Source organism: Cryptomeria japonica, chromosome 6 (genome assembly GCF_030272615.1).
Source record: "Cryptomeria japonica chromosome 6, Sugi_1.0, whole genome shotgun sequence".
In the NCBI taxonomy this organism is placed as follows: Eukaryota; Viridiplantae; Streptophyta; class Pinopsida; order Cupressales; family Cupressaceae; genus Cryptomeria; species Cryptomeria japonica.
The window spans coordinates 10,072,708-10,096,350 of NC_081410.1; the positions used below are offsets into that span (position 1 = coordinate 10,072,708).

General features: G+C 34.2%; 1 protein-coding gene across 3 annotated transcripts in view; it reads right to left on the reverse strand.

The window, feature by feature from the left end:
- Positions 1–1,208: 1,208 nt before the first annotated feature.
- The window catches only part of LOC131069521 (pre-mRNA-processing protein 40C), a 47,013-nt gene continuing 24,578 nt past the window's right edge, over positions 1,209–23,643 (reverse strand). For all 3 annotated transcript variants that reach the window (XM_058005006.2, XM_058005014.2, XM_058005001.2), the window contains 10 exons: positions 20,094–20,172; positions 16,311–16,784; positions 13,646–13,729; positions 5,389–5,529; positions 5,042–5,148; positions 4,523–4,646; positions 4,280–4,423; positions 1,906–2,052; positions 1,690–1,812; positions 1,209–1,591 (listed from right to left, as the gene is read on the reverse strand). In XM_058005006.2, the coding sequence (XP_057860989.2) occupies positions 1,265–1,591; positions 1,690–1,812; positions 1,906–2,052; positions 4,280–4,423; positions 4,523–4,646; positions 5,042–5,148; positions 5,389–5,529; positions 13,646–13,729; positions 16,311–16,784; positions 20,094–20,172 (1,750 nt within the window). In that variant the 3' untranslated portion in view covers positions 1,209–1,264. The remainder of the gene's footprint in view (positions 1,592–1,689; positions 1,813–1,905; positions 2,053–4,279; positions 4,424–4,522; positions 4,647–5,041; positions 5,149–5,388; positions 5,530–13,645; positions 13,730–16,310; positions 16,785–20,093; positions 20,173–23,643) is intronic.

A 23,643-nucleotide genomic window follows, 5' to 3' on the forward strand; every position in this document is an offset into this window, starting at 1 on the left:
ACATTTCTTATAAAGTTTTCCGATTTAACATTAATATATTATAAATTAAATATTTTTAATTATTTAATTCAAATTTTTAATTATTTATATTTAAAATTTGACAAATTAAAATTAAAATATATAAATATAATTAAACAAATTTAATATTGTTTATTATGATATTTTTTGGATATATTATTATATTTTTTAAAAAATCAAATTTATATAAAGCGAATTTAATGGCGAATTTTTTTTTCGAATTTTTTCCTCCTCCCGAATTTCATTGTTGGCAAATTCGAACAAGAACACGAACGCGGTGACTTAGCATATAGGTAATGCATATGTGGTCCAAAATGATCAATTGACTCGAACTAAGTCAGTATCGTCTTGCAGGTACCCAAAACAAATGTGATGCAGCCCATGTTCGACTGTATATATAGTTTAACTAACTAATTTCTATCTGAGCAAAGCCAAGGAGCCATTAAAGCTTAGCTTAATGAAATCAATGATTACTGTTTTTACTTTTTCAACAGAATAAAAAAATAAATAATTAAAATTCATTAAAGCTTAGCTTAATGAAATCACTGATTACTGTTTTTACTTTTTCAACAGAATAAAACAATAAATAACTAAAATACAATCCATTTATTCGCACAATATGCTAAACATAAAATTCAATCTAAATAATCATATTTTGCATGGTGATGCAATGAATTTTGAATGTTATTTTCTTTTCAGGTAATGCACCTTTAGATAGAGTAACCAATTCATATTAGGCTAACGTGAAGCCCAGCTCCATGATTATAAGATTTATCTGAATACAATTTGGCACAGAATTTTCATGGCCAGATACACTGAATATAAGAGCAAGAGTGATAAATGTGTTCTATAAACAAGTGATTCTATCTAGATCCATCTAAGGGCCCCCCTCCATTTAGTTAAAAAAATCGGAATCTACACCTAGGCATCCATACACATCATATCTTTCTTTCAAAAGTCTAACAAACCACATAAGTTAATGGTAATGGAATAGGTTGATGGTATGTCATAAGCCTGCAATTCTATTCATTATACATGCAACAATGCTATTGCTAAGCAACATATACAGAACAAGATTGCAGCCCTGGCACTTTAATATAGAAAAATGAGAAGGCTAAAATGACCTTAAAGCTTATTTAAAAAGAACTGTAATGCCCAGACAAGATCACAAGCCATGACCACATATCAAATAATGGAAGTAGCTCTTAATATTACATCTCAGAGTGAGAAGAATGTATTTACAAAATTACCTACGGCTCTGGGTTTTTCTTGAGCTTGGTGATCGTTTTCCAGTATCTGTAGAGGTTAATTTATTGTCACTATCTGCATTCAGCTTGTTTTCATTCCTATCCGATGTGGCAACCTTTAGTCTTCGTTGAACATCTTCGGCATACCTGTGCCACCATACTTCTCGCTCTCTTCGAGGCATCTTAGCATACCTTGGGTCTGGTTTCAAAAGACGTTTTGCCTCAGACCATGATGTAAGAATGTTCTTTTCATCTTCAAGATACTTGGTTGTTGTATCAACAACAATAACATCTGCCAGAAGTGACCGATAATCCCGCACACAACGCTGAACATAACAATCCCAATCACAGTATTTAGGACTAAAATCAGTTTATTTAAAACCATATTGCTATACCCGAACACTTCACATTCAAAAAGATTCACCTCATACAATCCATTGACATGTTCACGGAAAAGCCTCTCCCGATCTGCTAGATCCAATTCAGGATTAGCAGCACGGCCTAAAGGATCCTTCTCCAACTTAGGTCTCGACTCAGTCCAAGATGCCTGACAATCAAAGGGATTGGCATGCAGAACAGAGTGGATGAATTTGAATTCCAAGTAAACAGTTCTAGACAAGACATTTGAAAAGAAAATCACCTCAGGATCTTTTATCTTTTCTGTTAGCAAAGCTTGATATGAGGTCACTGCATCCTTCCTTCTTGCTTTGACCCGCACTCTTTCCATTTCCTGCTCCTCTCTTTCTTTCCTTTTCAGCATCTCACGTTTCCTTTCTTTCAGTTTCTCCTGCAGATTTACCAAAAAGGGAAAAAAATAAGCACTCATGTTTTCAATTTTCTAGTAGAATTATTCAGCGTATAATACCTCCTTGCATTGATCTGATCTTGCATTGATTTTTCAAGCAAGAATATCAGGCTTTTTCTAAAGAAAAACATCGCCCAATATTGAAATAAAGTTCAGCAAAATAAAAATAAAAATCCATTCATTCTTTTACTGAACTTTCTTTCTTGCTTTGTCATTAAACAAATAGAGCTGAAGATTGAACTTTCATGCTTACTTCTAGTGCTAGTGCCAGAGGCACTGCTTGTGATTCTTCTAATCTACCAACATCTAATATCAATGATGATAATGAGCTTTTTGAAGCCCATTTGATGCTTATTGTTGACATTATTATTTTCATATTGAACAGTAAAATAATTATAATCACATTCAGGTTTGATTAACTGACAGTGAATCACAGGGACGCAAGATAAATCTAAGCAAGTAATAGGCCAATGATGGTAATAAGCTTTTTGAAGACCCATATGATGCTGATTGTTGACATTATTATTTTCATATAGAACAGTAAATAATTATCATGACAATCAGGTTTGATTAACTGACAGTGAATCACAGGGACATAAGATAAATCTAAGCAAGTAATAGGCCAATGATGAATCATGATCATAAAATCTACATTATACACATCCCTTGGTTGCAAATCTCTACATGTTCATAGTCAGAGCCATAATCAAGACCCCTGCAACGGGCACTACCCCTTGACCCCAAACCTCCACCCACCATTCTTATTTTTTATGCAATCATTTCCCCGTTTTTTATGTTATCAACTTTTTTAATTATTAGTTTAAAACTTTAAACATCACTTAGTATTCCAAAGTTTCATTTGCAATTCTTAATAGTTAATACTTATCCTTGGTTACCACTTTGCTACCGAAGTTCCAAAACTCTGCCCAGCATAGTTAATGATCAAATTTCAAATTTTCAATGCAATCATTTTCATGTTTTTGATGTTTATTAGTTTAAACTTTACATAGTGTGACAAAGTTTCACTTACAGTTCTTATACTTACACGTATTTTTATTACCAACTTTTTAAGTACTATATGTATTTCCGCCGCCCCCTGCCGCCGTACCCAAACTTAGGCCCTTAGTCCCCCCGCCCCAAAAACCCGTCCCCGCATTCCCCCATCAAGAAACTTCATGGAACAATCTTGATAATGAAGAAGCCAGTGTTTCCCTGGTTATCTGCCTTTTCTAAGAGGATGTTTCAGAGATGCCAGAACAGAGACCAAACATTACCACCCCATTCCCTTTTTCTGAAAATTGGGGATGTCTTGCTATGAGGGACATCTCTAGGAAACATCCCCTAAATGCCAGTGCATCCCCTGTAGATAACATTTACAGCTAGAGATTTAAACATTACATCTACATTTTGAAAATGAATTTTGATTTGAAGCTACTATGATCACTGGTGTGCTTTTATGAAACTGCTGTCCACCTACTGGAACTGTTGCTTGCCCTTGATGCAATTTTATGAAACTGCTGTTTGCTCTTTGCTGTTCTGGCAAATGAGTCTCACCAGGTATATATATAAGAAAATATGAGTGTTCAATAACAATGGTTTTACCTTGTATGTGTGTGTGTGTATACATACTATGTCACAAGGTTCATGTTCGTGGAAATGGTCAAACTAAGAGTGCTTCTTCCACTGTGAGCCAGTCATTCAAGGTAGGCTTAGAAGGTAGTTCCAGTTTAAGGTTTGACAATCCAAGTCTTTGGCTCTCCATATCAATTCCAGTTCCCCCATTCAGTTTAAGACAATGAATAAGCTCTCTCTCTCTCTCTCTCTCTCTCTCTCTCTCTCTGAGATGGTTTATTAAATTTTGGGTACGGCTATATAAAAATAGGGAAATTTAAAATATTCATATGAAAACATGGACATATAGTTATACATTATAGAACCTTAACATATAAGAACTAGCAGAGTTCTTATGGCAAATTTATGTTAAATTGAGAGTCAAAGTCAAATTGCGTATAGAATTCATTGTCAAAATTCACTGTCTATATGCAGAATTTATGGGGACATCCCCTAGGAGTCCCCGGGACAGGGACGCCTGAAAATAAAAAAAACCGGGGGTGCATCCACGGTAATGTAGCTATAATATTGATATCATGGACTGTGGAGAGTTCATGTATTTAACATTGAAGTTATCAACTATATATGACCATTTTACCTCTTCATCCCTCTTTGCTTTGGCAGCCCGCTCAGCTTCTTGTTCTGCAGCTCTCAATTCTTGCACATATTCATTGAATAAAGCCTCTCTATCTTCTCGTTTCACCGCTTTATATCTTGAATCACCACGTAAGCCATCCTTGATCTAAATTGACAGCAATACAATTAGCACACAGCCCATAAATAAAATAAGAAAAGCATCGTATGAAAAATAGCAGTGCATATTTAGGGATAAGCAGCATACCCTTGACCAGCGGCTATTTGCATTTATATCACCTTTTTCACGTAGCATAGCTTTAAAACTGGCAACAGCTGCAGCTTGTATGGCCTTCACTTTCTCTTCCACTGCTTTCCTCAGTGGAAGAACTCTGCAAAAAGTTTCCCAAAATAATTATTTTACATATATTATTTCTAATTTTAATTTCACGACTGGCAATATAGTGGTATGGATTCAAACAGGTACGCAGCCCACAATCATAAGAGTTCATGCATTAGGACTAAAAATACAATTATACAGCTTGTTGGCATCAGTTTCCTGTAACGGATCTATGCATCTTGGTGGTAATTTTACACAATGCTACTAAATTATTATCTTAAGGCTCTGCACTCCATTTTAGATCACAGGCACAGATATTCATTCTGCAATCTAAATGCTAAACATAAGCATGCGGGCTTCATTAATAAGAGACAAAGAAAACATCAAAATCGCACCACACTTAATCAACCATAAGTGATAGCCATTTAAAGAATATCACGCATGTACCTTTCATTTAATAATGACTCCCTCTCTTTACGATCCAGTGCTTCAAATCGTGGGTCATAGCCCCATTTTTTAGCAAAAGTTGCATAGTCTGTTTTATAAGTTATATCCTGAAACAAGATGCCAAATAAAAACCCAGCAACCCAATAAACACTTCAATTGAAGCCATAATCAATACCCACAAGTAGAACATAACTGCATACATGATAATTAAATAGATTACCACCTAGAAAAGGCATGGATAACATAAGACTTAAAACTCAATGCATCTTGGACTTATTTCAAGATTCGGTTTAATGGCCACAGTAGTAAGGTAAAACATTTCTTCAAGAAGCAAAAGAAATCCATACATCTGAAGCTTCTTCTAGGAGTTGCTTAAAGCCCTCAACGACAGCCTTTTGAGCTGCTCTTTTTTCTTTTCTCTCTTCATCTGCACGATTGCGAACGTAGTGTTCAAATATAGATCTGCGTTCCGTGTAACTTGGGATATCCTGCAACAAAAGAAACCAGTATCTTCAATAATCTAAAATAGCAAGTAATCAATGTTAAGCGGATACAAAAAATACAAATTGTATTTGCCACCCTCAAACACAATACTCCTGCGGTCCTATATTTGCAAAAATGGGTCCAACAACCATTAAAAAACATAAAAAGGAACATCCATACCATAATTTTCAGAATCATAAATCATTAAAAAATCGCTCATCTAGTTTTCTTCATGAGGGTGTAAACACAAAGGCAAAAGCAGTGTCACAATTTTTAAGACATAAATATTTCACTTTTTGTAACACAAACTGTATTCATTTACGTAAATTATTAATGAATTGACATAAAACCACTGAAACTAATTCTATTGCAAAAATAACCTATAAGCATGGAAGCGGCTTCCTGAAAAATAAATTGAATGGATGATTCAATAATCGGATAATCTATTCAACAATATACAAGCGTATATAAAGAGCTTACAAGGACGACGTTCTAAATTAAGAACAAGTCGTTTAAAGTGAACTACTAAAAAGCTAAACGCTAAATAAAGCTTAAAAGCTAATTAACTAAAAAGAAAAAGCTAAATGCTAAATAAAGCTTAAAAGCTAATTAACTAAAAAGCTAAATGATCATTAAACAAGGAACTAAATATAGGTGACTAAAATATAATTAAATATTCTAATACCCTCCCTTAATGGTCATTCTATCTAATAACTAGCCTACAAAAGACACTGCAAGTCTTTTGATCACAAATGAAAAGAACACTCTACTATGGTGGAGACCCTCCCTGGATCTGAAAAGTGTTAATGACCAAGAATACCAAAAGCCATCCAAGCTAATGTAGCCTTCACACGCGAATTAGAGATTTGGCACACACGAATTACTAAAGCCTAAAACAATGATTTTGAGGAAAAAATCAGCAAACCTTTTTGCAGAAGAGTACCAACTCCAAAACTGACTGCAAGATACCACGGTTGCAGATGTTCGCCCTGGCAGGTGCGACCCAAACTGACTGCAACAAAGCACGATTTTTGAGGAAAAAACCATCAAACCCTGAAATGGGAAACCCTTGAAAAGAGAATTTACAATTTTGAGGAGAAAATCGAAAAACCAAGAAATCTGAGGTTACAAATCATCGTTTTTGTGGAAAAAAAAGGTAAAACCCAAATAACTAAAATCTTACGCGAATATCACGGATTACAGATGAGATAATTTTTAAGGGAAAATTATAAACCCTGCGAACAATTTTTGAGGAAAAAATTGTGAAAACCCTCCCATGATGTTTTGTGAAAAAAAATCAGAAAACCGACAGACAATTTTTCAGGAAAAAATCGTAAAAACCCTTGGACCTATAAGACGAGGTCTGGCCTAAATCAATCTGATCAAGGCAACGATATTCAGATATCGTGAACATGCACTATTTCCAGGTGTTGTGGTAGCTGTTGAACTTCTCACTGTGTTCCAACATGATGTTGGTCAAAGACGCTATCACGAAAATGGAGGTTGAACAAGGTCAACCTAGTGAAAGCATGAGACAGAAGAATCTGATTCAAAAATCAGAATAGAAGCAGCTGCACAAAAAATCTGAAAACTTGGAGGAGAATACTAGCACAAATTCCAAAGTGCGAATTTCGAGGTTTGGAAGAAACCCAAAAATTAAAATTTTCTACAAACTTAAAACTTGAAATTTTTCCTGAAAAAAATAATAATTTGCAGAAAATAAAAAAGAATACCTCTGATTTTTTTTGTAAAAAACACAGAAAAATACACGATTTTTTTTTTGAAAAAAAAACGCAAAAATAAAATAGGGGCAGAAACCCTAGGTCGGATGTACAGCATAAACGCCCAGAAGACACCAAAATTCCCAACGTCCACAAAATTAGTAGAAATCGCTGACTGTTTTTAAATTCCAAGGCAAATTCGCTGGCACAACATTCGAGGCACGGAAAACGAGGCACCCACAAAAATCTGAGACCAACCCAAAAAATCTCTCAAAAAACCCACCAAGAATCTGAAAACAAAATGCAGATCCCAACGGCTCAAAATCCAAGGCATGGAAAACGATGCACCCAAAAAAATCTAACGATGACCCAATTGAGGTCTCGAAAAACCCACCAAGAATCTGCAACCAAAATAAAATTTCGATTTGAACTGAAGGGTTAGATCCTGTCAGCTCAAAATCCGAGGCACGGAAAACAATGCACCCAAAAAAATCTGACGATGACCCAGTTGAGGTCTCGAAAAACCCACCAAAAATCTGCAACCAGAATGAAATTTCGATTTGAACTGAAGGGTCAAACCCCTAGTTGAAAATTGCAGAAACCCTAGGAAAATTTTCAATCTGCAAAAAAAAATCCAGGGTGCAGACCCGAAAATCTCCAGACCTCTAAAAAAACATGAACTACTGCCCAACACACAGAAATTCGTCCACGAACCAGAAACCTTCGAAACCCTTTAAAAGCCTTAAAAAAAGCAAAATTGTTTTTTATAAAAAACAATTAAAAAAAAAAGGCCATGAATTTTTATTAAAAAATTCGCCAAACTCTAAAGAATCCCATCGACTCGCTCTAATACCATGAAAAATAAATTGAATGGATGATTCAATAATCGGATAATCTATTCAACAATATACAAGCGTATATAAAGAGATTACAAGGACGACGTTCTAAATTAAGAACAAGTCGTTTTAAGTGAACAACTAAAAAGCTAAACGCTAAATAAAGCTTAAAAGCTAATTAACTAAAAAGAAAAAGCTAAATGCTAAATAAAGCTTAAAAGCTAATTAACTAAAAAGTTAAATGACCATTAAACAAGGAACTAAATATAGGTGACTAATATATAATTAAATATTCTAATACTTCCTTTGTTGGCACAAAATATTTATGCTGGATAAAGAATAATGAAGCTCTTAGCTAATGCAATTTCAGTGTACTGAATGTTTATCACAAAATAAGCAACTCAGGCCTGTCACTGCATCCAGGCAGCAAAGGACAGAGTATCACATCCCATGGTTGCATTAAAGTGGCCTTTGCTCCAGATTTTAGTTAATTCTAGCAACTAGGTTAATAAGATGAACAGTATCATCATCTTCAGAGAAATGTAAAGGATGATGTCAGAGCAACTTATTTGTGGGAATAAAACATCATTGAAAATTAATGATCTAATAGGCATCGCAATCTCATCTTAAAAATGTGTGAAAACCCATTACAGTAGCACCAACAAAAGACATTTAGTTTTACTGAATGTAGCTAGCAGCCTGCTCAAAACTAGTAGGTGGAGAAGATAATCATGTGAATAGCTTATTGCACAAGAATAGAGCATATATACCAAACAAGAAGTTAGTGAAGTAAATTCAGTTCTTTTAAAATAATGTTTGCATAAGACTAGGCATTTGTGAATTAAATTATTAATCTATCTTAATCAGAAGAGAGAGAGAGAGAGGGAGGACATTGTAGCTTTGGGTCTTGCACTGATTTCCAACAACAAATCATTGAGGCTGATCAGTGGTCATTATACAAGTTTTATTAGTAATTAATAATAATTAATCTAGCAATTAGTAAATTAATTGATCCAGGTACATGTTAGCTAGTATTTACGATTTTTACATGTTGGCAATGCCATTATTCTAGCATATATAACTAATATCTATTAGGTTATTAGTGTTGTACGCATTAAAGGAGGAGACAGTGTACAAATAAATTATGGGTGTGGCCTACAAAAAGGTATTACAAACCACTCCCATAATAACATGTGTGTCATAAAAAACCTGATTGAAAACAAAAAACCATACAAATAACAAAATCTTGGTTTGTTAGTTGTTTTTCAATTTAAGAAAGTAAACAGAATTTTAAGAACCCAGAAAGAATCTAGAATCATCCCACAATCAGCAATAAAGCATTGAGATTGGAAAGAGCATACAATGGAATAACCTTGACGCTTTGACATCAATCAACAGGATTTATCTAGTTTAATCCTACTGATTAAAATAATAAATTTTTTCCACTTAAAATCAATAAATTGTCCTTTCAAATGGATAAAAAAAGCTGTTCGATAAAAAAGCTTAGGTACTCCACACCAAGAATTGAGATCAATGGAACAACACAAAAAAATTGAAGACAATCAGGAAAGAAATCAACGACGTAACCAATTCAGAGAATCTTCCAAAGACCAGTAAATCAAATCTAAAACCAGTAGAAAGTATAAAAAAACTCTGTATGCGGAAACCATAACTCTGAAACATTGGTCATCCCCTTGGCAGACACCTAAGAAGGATGTGGTTCTCAGGCCTATCACTCATACATTCTAGAAGACAAAAGAAGAGAAACCACGATCATGCCTAGATTCACTGTGTTACATAGTGAACTAGTGACAGCATTGCAATAGGACCAAACAAGTCAAAAGAACAATATTGCATGTGGAAACATCTTTGTTATAACTTATAAGCTAAGTTACCAGTTCGGGTTCGAAGAACCCGGTACACTAGTACGGCAAAATTTTGGAAAGGGGTTTGGGTTTGTTTGGGTTCGTTAGTACAAAAACATGTAAATTATATATATATGCAGCCTATAAGCATGAATAAAGATTAGCATGTCACATAGCATCATATAAACAACAAAACCAACATAAACTTGTAATCATAGCATCATGATCATACCATAACAGCATCATATACATCAAGTTTAATATCAAAATGATAAAATATTCAAGTATCATTGTTTCAACTTTCAACAATTTAAAGTTTGATCATCAAATGGATTCTCTAATGGGGGTTTGGGGCAACACCCCCGACAGGTTCAAGGGGCAGCGCCCCTCGCAGGGTCCCACACGGAACTCCATGGCATGCATCAATTTTCTGCTTTTTTAAGATGTCAGGAACAAGGCCAAAGAAGTCAAAATTCTGATCAAGGTGCATTCTCCCATACGGGAATTGTGTTTTCTGACTTGTTCTTTCGTACAGACTTGTGCTTCTCTCTTGGTTGTACGATGCATAGGTGTGTGGCTTGAGACATAGGGTCATTTTAATTTTTTATGTGGTGGAATTCAAAAAAAATTAAACTTTGCAAAAAAAAAATCCATTTTTGGGCTGTCAGACCCCTGGGTTCGACTTGGGTCCTCTTGGGTTCAACCCTGGGTCCTCTTGGGTTCGCCCTGGTTCGAACCAGGCCTGTGAACCACGAACCCTGTCCGAACCACAGGCGAACCAGACCCGAACCCCGAACCAGGACCATACTGGACCAGTACCAGGGGTCTAGGGGGCCAAACCCGGTAACTCAGCTTATAAGTGATACTCATGGATTGCAGCCTATAGATGTGAAATCTAGGTTACACCAGAAGCAGCTTGTAATATTTACAACCCTTCACAAATTATTTATTTTGTCAAATGAAAAGTGTTTAACTCAGTTAGTGACAAAAATTCTGGGACCCCATCAAAACACAAGCAGCAAATTTTAACTGATGTGAAAAATGGAAAGAATATTGTATTCCTCAGCCAATTCAAATACTCATAAGTCAAGCACATTCATGATCAATTCAATAAGGGAACAAATAGCCTATCTAACCTTGCTACACACCATAAGGCTGCCCATTGAGATTTGGAATGCAATCAGATAGAGATTAGAGGATAGAAAAACAGTTTACAGACAAACTTACAGCAGATAACATAAAAGTACATAATACCAAGAGGCTCTCCCCTTTCAATTTTTGTATTGTTACCATGCATAATAGAAATAACCAGATAAAAAACTTAACCTAGATCTAATTTGTCTTGTTGGCATGAACAATGCATATTACCTAGTCAGCTAATTATTATGTCCGATTCACACTTACATATTTAAGCTTAGTTAGGTCATTTACTATTTGTGTCTCATATCATAGGATTTAGACACTTGTCATGATCTTAGTATGTCCTAGGGTTTCATCATTGTCTATGTTACCAGTTTAATTTTGCATCTAATGAATTATCTGGCTTCATAACACTTTCATTGCTTCTCTCTCATGTGGAAAGTTGTGTTTGTTTGCAGGTAATCTTTGGACTACTATGGGGTTGATCAACAACTCTTACATTCTCTCTTTTTAGAGAGTTCTCATTAAGAAATTTCATACGATGCATCCTGGTGCAAAATGGACCTCACAGCTGAGCTCAAAAAGCCCAAAAATCTAGAAATCCACAATAAAGTTTGGTGCCAAAAAATTTGGAGCTTTTTTTGGAACGTTCAAAAAATTCGTACAACCATAAGGATCCATACAATTCTGTACACTCAGCATACTACCTCTATAAGATGTGGCAACAAATTCTACAAAAATTGGCATATTTAAAAAATATACTTTAGTCATGCAAGCCCTACATCATGACTGCCTAATTACCTAATCTCCGAAGAATTCACAGATTTTAATTTAAAAAAATTGTTTACAAAAAACTGTCAGCGCAGGGTTGACATCATCATCCGCCAACCCCTGGTGGGTTAGAACTCGATCATGTGGGTGACCAACACCAAGCTGCACCTTGATTTGTTTTCAAGCCCTAAAGGAATAGTCTTACAAGAAAGGTCATAACTTGGGCATACAATATCATGTTTTTGCAAACAAATAGCGCATTGGAAAGTTGTTTCTGAGAACTACACAACCCACCAACTTGGTTTTTCATGATTGTCTCAGGTACTTGTTATTTTAGTTTGAAGTCAGTTTTCCAGTTTAGACTTGTACTTTGGATATTTTGCAAAATATGGGACCATTTTTAATGTTACAAGGGTGACAATTTAACATGTTTTGATTTTTATTCTATGTATGAGGAGTCTATCATTGTAAAATCATGAGTTTTTTTTTCACTTTATCATTTTGTAATCAGCTTGAACAAAGGTAACTATAATTCTTGGCAAAACAAGATCCTAAAACATTTCTATGGACTTGTCCCTAAACCAGGAACACATCTCCAATTACTTACAAATAATCTGTTATGTAGAAATGTCCCCACATTGATAATACTTTTTTGTCATGATATGCTTACAAGGTATAATATGCACAAAAATCTTTGCCAATCTGCAACCACGACTTTTGAGGTCTAAGCCACCAGACTGATGTGTTATCACAATAATTGAGCTATGTTCTAACACTTAATTTGTGGTGGGACTGGCACCTCAATGTTTTTGGATACCTCTATGTACACTTAAGAGTTTGTATATTTTCTGAACCTAATACCCAATTAGCATCTTTAATGCTCAAATAGGCATTGGTTTTCCGAATTCTTAAATTAGGATTGACTAAAATGGGATTTCATATGGGATCTCTAACTAGGTAAGCAACATTTTATCTTTGGATAAAGAATGTTGTCCCTGAATGGATAAGGGTTGAAATTTTTTAACTTGTGAGGGAAAAGACAAGAACATGTCGAGTAAGAGGAAGAGAAATGTTCCTGATATTTCAGATGATGAAGAGGAGCTTGGCATACCTCAAGACCTGTTTTCAGGAATAACCAAATACCCAGTAGAGTTCTTTGGCTGAGGCATAGGAAAAACATTAAGTTTCAGAGAGTATCTTATGTTGCATGGTCCAGGTAGAAGTAAATGTCCTCTGTCTGCTCAGGAGTGTCCTTTTGGTTGGTGTCAGGAGAATGTTGACTACATGTATGGTTGGTACCACTATGTTTCTAATCAGCAGATAAGTCGGCTCTTTTGTGTGCATGAGTTCCTCTTTCCCTGAGGCACTTTTATCATCTCTTTAACAGTCATTTGATAATTTTGATTAGGAATTCTGGCAATATTTTCTTCAGTCGTGATGACATTTGGTTAACTGTTTAGCGAAAACATTTTGTCTTGTTCTTACAATCTTGAAACTCAACCTGGGATAGATGAAGTCATGATATAGAGGCTGACTTTTACAGTGGCTTTTCTCTGCTATGGTATATAATTGTCTTTTTCTTGAAAAAGAAAGAACATTTCTAAATAAAATACCATGAATGAACTCTTCACATGCATTATATTAGAAGGAAAATATGAAATATAAATCAAATATGCAAGCCTTGTGTCCTCGCTTACTATTGAATATTTCATAAATCCAACAAACCTGTTTCAAGTAGATCCAGTTGTACGAAAGCCCCAAAATTCCTAGTCTTTAGACACAACAAACCTTAAATCGTGGGTCAAAAATGATCTTCGGCAGTTCCTTTTCCCATTTTGAAAATGGCGCAACTCCTTTCTCTTTAAGCATTTCCTGCAAATAGCTGAAAAGTATCAATGTTTGTTCTAGAAAATACAAGCAAAAATAGAAAATAGAACCAACATTGATATGGTTTAAAAAGCAAACTGTTAAACGAACTCATTCGATCAATGATCTAAATTTTTGCACTGAAAGTGTACAATGTTGCATGGAAATGAATGCAAACCTGATAAGCATGCTAAACCTTTTGGCCTTATTAGAATTATAAAACAATATGGACTTTAGTCATACAATTTAAAAATAGCAGTTAATACTTTTAAGAAAATTGTAATCAGGGATGCATGAGTAACAACAAAAACAGTTCCAAGTCTTATACAAAATTTTAACAGTATTAAATTATTAATTAAGAGTAACATAGCACTTTCAATATCTTGAATTTTGAAATAAAAGATTGATAGGTAATTGAAATCGCTTCAATAATCAGTTGTCCTAATGGAGTAAGATTGCCTTATAACAATAGGACAAGTTCAACTAATGACATTAACAACATGAAATTTTCACAGTTCATGATATCAATATGCATAGATTTCTGGTTTTGACTGTGTGCCATTTTTTAACATAGAAAACAAAATGTTACAGAATTAAAACCAGAAATCTATGTAAACTAATGACACGTCAAACCCTCCTAGATACTAACATTAATCATATGATCAATTTGCTACGTCATGGATACCTCTTAGTAAAGATCCAAAAATTAGATTGTAATAAAAGTTATGTAACCATTGTCTTCCTAGATGTGGTAATGAAGGAAAGATTGTTGGAAACAGAAACATTAATCATATACCCAAAAAGTGCCTGTACCACATGCTAAGCCACATATGAACATCCAGCTATGAATTATATGTTCATAAGAACTTCTATGGTTATAGATGATGCACAAGAGAGTTATCTTTTCGGCTGTGGAATGGCCTATTATTGGAGTTGTACTTTATTTCTGTCATTTAGTTTTTTATGATACAGTAAAATCAAAGTTGCATGGACACATACGGATATGGCCATTTTTTAAGACCCCTAATATTGATACAGCTGGATAAAATTCATAAAAAATACACACATATTTAACCCAAATTTCTAAGTTATTAGAGGATATTTTCATTAGTTTGAAAGCAATATAGACATATAATTGCTACATAAATAATTATTAATTGTTTTTAACAATTTACGATACACAAAAAAATATACAAACCAGGACCTATAATTAAATTAAAATAATGTCATTTAAATCTAAATTAAAATTATATTAAACAGATTTAAATATAAATTTTAAAAAAAAAAATATCTAGATATATTAAAAATTTAAAATTTAAATACAAGAACTCAATAAACAATAAATATCTTAACTTGAAAAAAAATCTTAATTAAAAATCATAAACCATTATAAAACAAGTAAATATAAATTAAACAATATTAAAATTTAAATATTAATAATCTAGTAAAAAATAAATAATTAAACATATTAATAAATTTTATTTCTATTTAAAGAAATTTTTTTTTTAAATCTCTAATGTTAGAAACATATTATAGCTATAAAATTATAAACAATTAATTTTTTAAATCTTTAAAAATTAAAATGCCAAAAAGAAAAGTACAGTTAAACAGGAAGAAGACGCAAAAAAAAATGGGTGGTTGAAATTGGAAAAAAAAAATCACAAATGAAGTTTTCTTAAATTAAGTTTAGGAAGGTTCACAGCAGACTTCCTAAAAATAAAATTAGGGCACAAGACCTTTTTTTTAAAATAAGGCATAGAGAGTTTAACATCTCTCTTGTACAATCCTATCAACAAAATGGATTCAAAATCCAACCAATAGAGCAGATGTGCCCTTGAAGGATGAGGATAGACACAAATTAGGGTAAACGATTTAAAGAATAAAGAGACGACTATATTAAATGTATATGTAGTCACAGAAATAATTACGGGGACTGGTAGACAGTCTACATTCTTATAATGGTGTTTCTTGGCAACTAAGGCCTTAATGATTTACCCGAGTTCAATTGCCCATAGAGAGCAACCTAAGATTAAAAGCAAAGTGTATTTGGAGAGCACCCCAACAATTTATATTTGTCAGGTTTTTCAATATGTAGTATTTACTCAAGTCAAGAGTCTTAACACTGTATTGGTCTTTAAGTGTTATAGCATTTATACTTACATGATACATCTATCATATCATCATGATGATAATCAAATAGCAACACAATTAATCTTTGTTTTTGTTGACCTCTATTTATGCATCTCTTTTATTAAGTTTCCAGACCACAGTTTTATTAATATTTTTCAAAATAAAAAATATATATGTTGAGACATTTTCTTATTTTCGCCATCTTAAAACAATCATTCTCCTTTTCCTTCTAGATGGCATATAGTTGTCAAACCCCATCTCCTAGTAGCCACGCATAACACACAATGAAATGTTCCAAAAACAAAATTGTGATTTCAAAAGTCTCATTTGATTATGTCAATGCCTTGGACCTTGATAAAACAGAAGATTATATAAAACCAGATGCATTATATTAAAAAAGTAGAATGTGCATCTGACATCCTTGCAGATTAGCATTAAAAGAAACATATATTATTACCTTAAACTGCAAAATCCGCTCTTCCTTTGTTGGTCCACTGTCTTCGTCTTCACTATCTGATGAGGAATCCGATAGAGTGCCCTCTGCTACAGTACTTTTCACCTTTTCTTTGTTACTCTCAGATGGTTGGTTCTTCCCACCAGTTTCAATCATTGTACTGCCGTTCACATTTGACGTTCCAGAAACAGATCCAGTATTGGAAATAGACGACAGAGTCACCGGAGCCCCAGAATCTTGTAGTTTCTTCTTGATTAGATCTAAAGCAGTTGACCCCAATGCCGTTGTTGAACCCTTATGTCCAATTGACTCACGCCCACCTGTGGTAGCAGCAGGTACAGTTAAACTGAAAGATATAGGACCTTTCTCAGCTAAATTTGAAACTTGTCCCAAACTCGCAGTTGCTTTAGCAGATGCCTCCTGTAGTTGCTTTTTGCGTAGTTCTGCAACTTCTGGAGGTACTTGCCAGCTTGTAGCCTGCATATATAATAAACAATATCTGTGAAACAATATGTATTAAAATTTGAAAAACAAAGGAATGGTAACAGAAAATTCACATGCTTAACAGCAATGGCAAGAAAAGCTATCTTCATACAGGTTCTAGAGAGATCTGCATTCAAGTTGAAATCATATTCTGATAGTTCTAGTCATAGTTCTAGTCGGTTTAAGATATTTTACAGCTACAACAAAACAAGATCATCAGAACAGAAACCTCTAAGAGTATCAACAAAATTTGCAGATTGTTATAATTTTATACAGGGTCGTAATTTGTTCAATTTTATTTTTATTATGAAGATTTTTGGACAAAAAGCAAGACCAAGCATATATCATACATGACCAATTGAATCCCAATAACATTCAAAAGGCCCAAGCTGAACATTCTTGTTACTGGAAGGTGTTCTGTGTGTTTTATCACAGATCACAACATATCAAATGACTCTTTACAGTTGTATGATGTATCAGACATAACAGGAAATGACTTCTAGTTTTGTTCTCCTAAATTAGATAACAGCATCAACAATATAATGGCTTCTTCAGACAGCCTCCAAATGAAGTGCCATGTTTTTATTTCATGTATCTTTCCATGAGGGACTGATAGATTTGAATTCCTTATTAAATGTGTCTCCTGGGCATTAGCCTTCTAGGAGTTGTTTTGTGGGTATTGTAGATGCCTACGAAGATGATTTTGAGGTATTGTTGTGGTGAAATATCTATTCGGTAAAAAATGTGGTACTATGGAGGCCACACAATGTATGTCAATTTAAGGTTATGAAAAGTACTTGCTCAAATTATGGCTCAGTCTAAAGGACAGCACATAGTCACGAGTCTTGTGACCATATTGGGTAATTGCAGTAGTGACATCATGTTGAAAGTATATGTACGAGGGGATTGACATGGGCCAAGGTGACATTCATTCCATGTGTAATCCATAATGAAAGCAAAATTAGACATGTAGCTCTTTATATCCATCTGTAGTTGCACATTTTGAGACATTTCATATTCCTGCCTGAGATCTTGCAGCAAGTGGAAGATGAATCATTTCATATTTCCTTCTGCTATTCTTCTCTCTTGTAACAAACAATAAGTATGAAGATAAAAAACTGAGTTTAGAGATTGAAACTATTGGAATATAGAAGAGTGATATTGGTTAACTGAGGGAAGTTTGCAACGAAGTAAGGGCAGCCTGTAAGAAAGTTTAAAGTCGAGACCTGTGTAATTTGAAATTGAAAATGAAGAGTAAAAGGATGGTTTACTAATGAAGCTTTTCCAAGTACATAATGTATTTCATTATCTGAAAACTTAATGAAGAATCACTTTTCCATTTTGAATGTGTTTGAAATTATACTTCTGCCTATGCACCCTGATATGCTTCACTTGACCCTCAATCATGCCATCAGTACAGGAGAGAAATTAAAAAACAACTATTTAAGCACTTATACAACATCCAATATAACTACACATGCTAACAGATCAGCAAGAGATATATACTAGGAATAAAGTGGTAATGATGTGAAAATAAATGAGATTCCCTTTAAAATTTTGGGAACATTCTTTACAAAACAGGTAGAAAGTAATCCCTCAACCAAAAGCCACGGATATGGTCCCTACAATTCAGTTTCATAGATCTTCAAAGAGAACTCACAGCTGAATAAGAATGCTACGAACACTTAATGAAACAAATCCTGTTCACTTAATTTCACATAAAGCACATTTCATGAAAAAACAAAATAAGCATGGAATACATAACATGAAAAATTGGGAGCTTAATACAGAGAAACGAGATGTTAAGTTTCAATGAAACCAGAATCACGAAGATACAAATCACACAAAAAAAAGAGAAATCTTAAGCATCAACAGTAAAGAAGAGTAAGTTGTGTTACGTGTGATATTTCAGATCTAGATTCTGATAAAAAGCTAGGCAGCAAACACTTACCAAAATATAGCCCATTTAATGTTACATACACATCTCATGTGGAAACACACAAAAATTGCAAAGTTGACCACGTATTCCATTGAGCAAACATGGGATTTAACATAACCTATGATTACAATATCACTTAAAAGTAAAACAAGAAAGATTGAATCCTTTCAAAGGGGATATCAAGCACTTGGGATCAATGAATACCATTTAAAGGTTTAAAGTACAGAAAAAAGCTGCATGGCAAAATAAGCCCTACTATTTGTTGAATAATAAAACTAATTTACAAGTATGCATTAACTTATATTACTCAAAGTCTCAATCAATGAATGGTTGATATTATTGATTATTCCTGTAACACTGAAAGGAGAAACGGGATATACCTAACTACAATAATCCATGAAAAATGGTGAAATGCCATCTGATTGAAATTAACAAATTTTGTAACTTAGGAAAAGCTAGATATGTATCCAAGGGATTCCATACAAACACAACAAATAATATGCTATAAAAATTTGCAAATGGTTCCTTTCCAGCTCATCATTAACAAGTTTAATTTTCAACAATCCAGCTGCCTATGTTCTGATATCCTCTGGAGTTTCAGCTGCTTGAAATGAAAATTTGCATTTATAAAGTATAAAATTAATGCGGTGCTTTGAATATATACCAAGGATAATGAAAAATGAAAATTTGCAATAGTAGCAATTAGATAATTCCTAGATTAACATTAGAGTAATCAGGTGTCTCTCCTCTTGATATATGGTTAGAGTAACATATAAGACATGTCAAATAATGCAGGATTAAGAATCTCTCTCAATGTCAAAATTCCCTTACAGAAGTACATCATGAACTTTTTGCTTAGCTGGGGAAGCAACATTGAAAATAGATATATTTCTCAAGGTCTTAGCAGTTCCATCGCTTACCAGATCCATCTACGTATAACTGTCCTTTCGTAAAAAACACCACGTAGGCATAAATCAGAGGCACTCCTAGCACCAGCCTCTTGCATATGGTTCTTAAGACAGAATTCAAGTAGTAGGTCAAAAAGTCAAGATTAAGATATATCGTATGTATAGAATATGTTCTTACCATAAAGATAGGCAATTGGTGAATTAAAAATGAGGATATATAACTTGTTTATATTTTATAGATATGCTCTAACATGATTTGAATCACTGATTCCTGCAGGTTGCAGGCTAACATTAACAATAAGCAATAAAGCAAGATTATAATTAAAATGTCTCCCTAAAGGAAACTAATAAATGAGAAAAGCAGAAAATAGATAAAGATCAAGGGAAATCAAATTCAGAGACATCAAGAACATATTAAACAGTTAAAAAAATCCGAACAACAATGCACAAAGGTACCTGACTTTTGGTGTTGTAGTAGTATTTTTTGCCATCATTTGTGCTCACCAGTGCCCAGTCTGTACCAGTCAACTTCTCCCTATTGTGAAAGCACCCCCATAATGATCAGCAGCCATAACAACTAATTAAAGATGTAACAGAAATAATATGACAAAATAAATTAATGTATTCAATTAATGCCCATCTTGCCATGACTCTATAAATGCTACTTGATACTTGTAATAATTGAACCCCAGAATTTGAATACAGGACATGACAACTATTAATATGATATAATGGATATTGTTTATGAATGTTTACAACAGTTATGTTTTTCATGATTTATTGAATGGATAATTATGAAAAAAATGGTTATTCAATGTGACTATTATTAATATGAATTAACAATCTTTTCCCTGTGCAATTAAGATAAAATTATAGTCAGTTATCTGATCATAGAGTCATGAAACCCCTATGTAAATGTATCTCATAAGTCACAGAGTATTTCTTCTTAACACCAAAGTTGCAGGATACGCGACCCTTGCCCTCCTTGCATGCATACCACCATACCTAGTAAGGATATAGACACGATAGACCATTGGTACGGCACTAAGACATATACATGTCGGAAAAAACCCTATCTTTCACCCTGCTTAATTTGCAGGGATTTGGATGTCTGAAAAACTTGGCCCAAATCTTAACTGGTATAAAATCTAAATTTAGTGAACTAAAACTGATTTTTTATAATAACCCTAGCCGGAATTAATCTGTAAATGATAGATCCCCTCAGTGCCATCCACTGTTAATATTTATTTTATATATCGCTCTAGTCATTTTTGGGCCTGCCGTGATGTCTCAGTTATTTACATCCTGCAATAAGGAGGATAACTGGAGAGATAAGGAGAAAGAATTGGACCGATAAGGAGGATGAATGGAGAGAAAAGGAGAAAGTATCCCAGCGACAATGAGATTGAATGGACAGACAAGGTGAAAGGATCGGAGTGATAAGGAGATTGAATGGAGAGACAAGCTGAAAGGATCAGACCGATAAGGAGATTGAATGGACAGACAAGGAGTGGAGATTTCAGAGACCAAATAATGGAGGTGTTAATACCTCATCATACAAAGATTGTACTCGGGGATGGGGTCCCCCACTATGGCCCCACTGGTTCAAAGCTCCGGTCAAAAGCGATTACCAACCAAAAAAAAATTAAAAATTAAAAATTATTAAAAATAATTTATATTTAAATAAATTTTTTAAAATTATTTAATGTAATGATATGTTTAAAGTTTAGCTTAAAAAATTTCTATTTTTTAAATTTAAAATATTTCATAAGATTATATTCTATAATTTAACATAGTACTAATATAAAATATCTCTTAAAATGATAAAAGTAAGAAATTTCTCCCCTCATTAATGGGGCTTGACAGGTTGATCTTCCTTCGAATCCGAGGCTAGTAGTCTAGAGTCACTCTAGACTGCGCCAGAGGAAGGATGCGTGAAAGTTAACTTTGATAGTGCCTTGAAAGGCAATCCTGGGAACAGTGATGCAAGGTGTGTGGCTAGGAACCACCATGGCAAAGTGCTAAATAAGAAATATGAATTCTGAAGAGTAACAAAAAATAACGACATAAAATTTCAAGCATCTTTTCTAGGGCTTAAATGTGGCTTAAAACTGAATGTAACACAATTGCATTTTCAAGGAGACTCCCTTATCATTGTCAAGTGACCCAATTGGAAACTTAAAAAGTGGCTAAAACCAATTTGGGTCTTGATTGGCAAATTTGATGAATTCAAAATTTTACATGTGTTTCACAAGGGGAATGAGATGGCCAATGACCTGGCCAAGCTAGCGACGGGATAGAAGATGATTGCCTAGTCATCAAGGAACAAGAGGTGATTTTGCCTTTTTAATTCACAAGGATGGTGTCATCATTTTCCTTCATTGTGGGCAAATGTGAAGTGACGGGTGTATAGGAAATGAATATTGGTGTGCGACTTTCAAGAGACAAGCGTGCGAATAGACTAGTGATGGCAAACAAGAGTGTTTATTTTGAGATTGGTGATGTAGGTGGAGGCATTGCATTATCGAAGTGTTAGTAAAACATGGATACATCGCTTAGACTAACCTACAAATATCACCAAATGGCTTTACTAGGGGAGGTAACTGATAAAAGACTAAAATGTATTTTCAAGTCGAGCCACGATCTCATAATTCATGCAGTGAAGGTCGTTCTAGGAGAGGAGTTTCTGAAATCTGCCATAGAAATAGCGCCAATAAGGATGTCTCAGCCATGTTTTTAGCCATGGTGCTGATAATGGAGAGTCGAAGGACATGGTGGGTACGAAGTGCAAAAAGCTGATTTGGAGTCGTTTTCTAGGAGAGCTCGAGGATGTCCTAGAGAATGTTGTCCCTTGTGTGGGAGTGCCTCTGCCAAAAGACTATTACGTGATCAAACGGAGGGGTTGAGATGCGGACTAGTTCCCATTAGTTTTCTCCACAAACCCATCTCTGCTTCCTAGGAGGAAGGCCTTGGAGAGAAGTGTGCATTTTATGAGAAAGTTGTTGGATTTGGCGTTGAAAGGATAATTGGGCTGGTTGCAAAATTACCTCAAAAAAAAAGGGTTTGGTCTAGGATGGTGTCGATGGGGTTGAATCTGTCTGGGAGAAGGTGGATGTGGGTGCCAAGATTGACAATGATGTGGCCTCTATGATGAATGCTCCAAATGGGGAAGACCATAGCCAATGTGACCCAAGGTGTCCCGTAAAGGCAATGTTGGAGAAGGCAAAGAAAGCAAAAATTGGGAGCTAATGTTCGTGGTGTGGTGGCTGGCATTTTTTTGTAGCTTTTCATATATCGGCACTGAGTAAATTTTTTATATTATAAGCTTTATTGTTTATAGTCAGTAGGGTCTCCATTTTGTTTTTAGGAGGCCAGTTCTATGGTAGTCGAAAACCCTATTAATCGGCTGTCTTTAGTTTAATTTTGTAAAAATGAGTAGTTGATAGGGGAAGGTATCTGGTATAGCCTATTGATAGGCTAGATTTCTATATCTATGCTGATGTATAACTTTTATCAAATCAATACAGGATGCAGCCTATTAGCTGCTATTAAATGATCAAAAAAAAGTATAAAAATTCTCTTATAGAAAGTGGAATATTTTTTAAAAATATTTAAAAAATAAGCTACTTTTTAAATTTAAAGGAATCAAATAATGTGATTCTATAAGACTTAATATATTTGAATTTTGTTTTAATGATAAAACTATATATAATCATAAAAAATTTGGAATGTGTCAATTATGCTTCTAGAGTAATACAATTCTTCTCTAATAACTTAAAAAATTGTGTTATATATATATATGTGTGTGTGTGTGTGTGTGTGCGTGTGTGTGTGTGTGTTTTATGAATGTTCTATCCTTTCGTATACATAGGTATTGAAAAATGGCCATATCCGTATCCGAATTTGTAACCATGTCCATTCAACTTTGCTTCAAACACTGGTTGCATGCCCTCTTTTCAAATGTTCTTTCTTGGGAAAGGGATCTTGGTATTGATTCTTTTTCCTT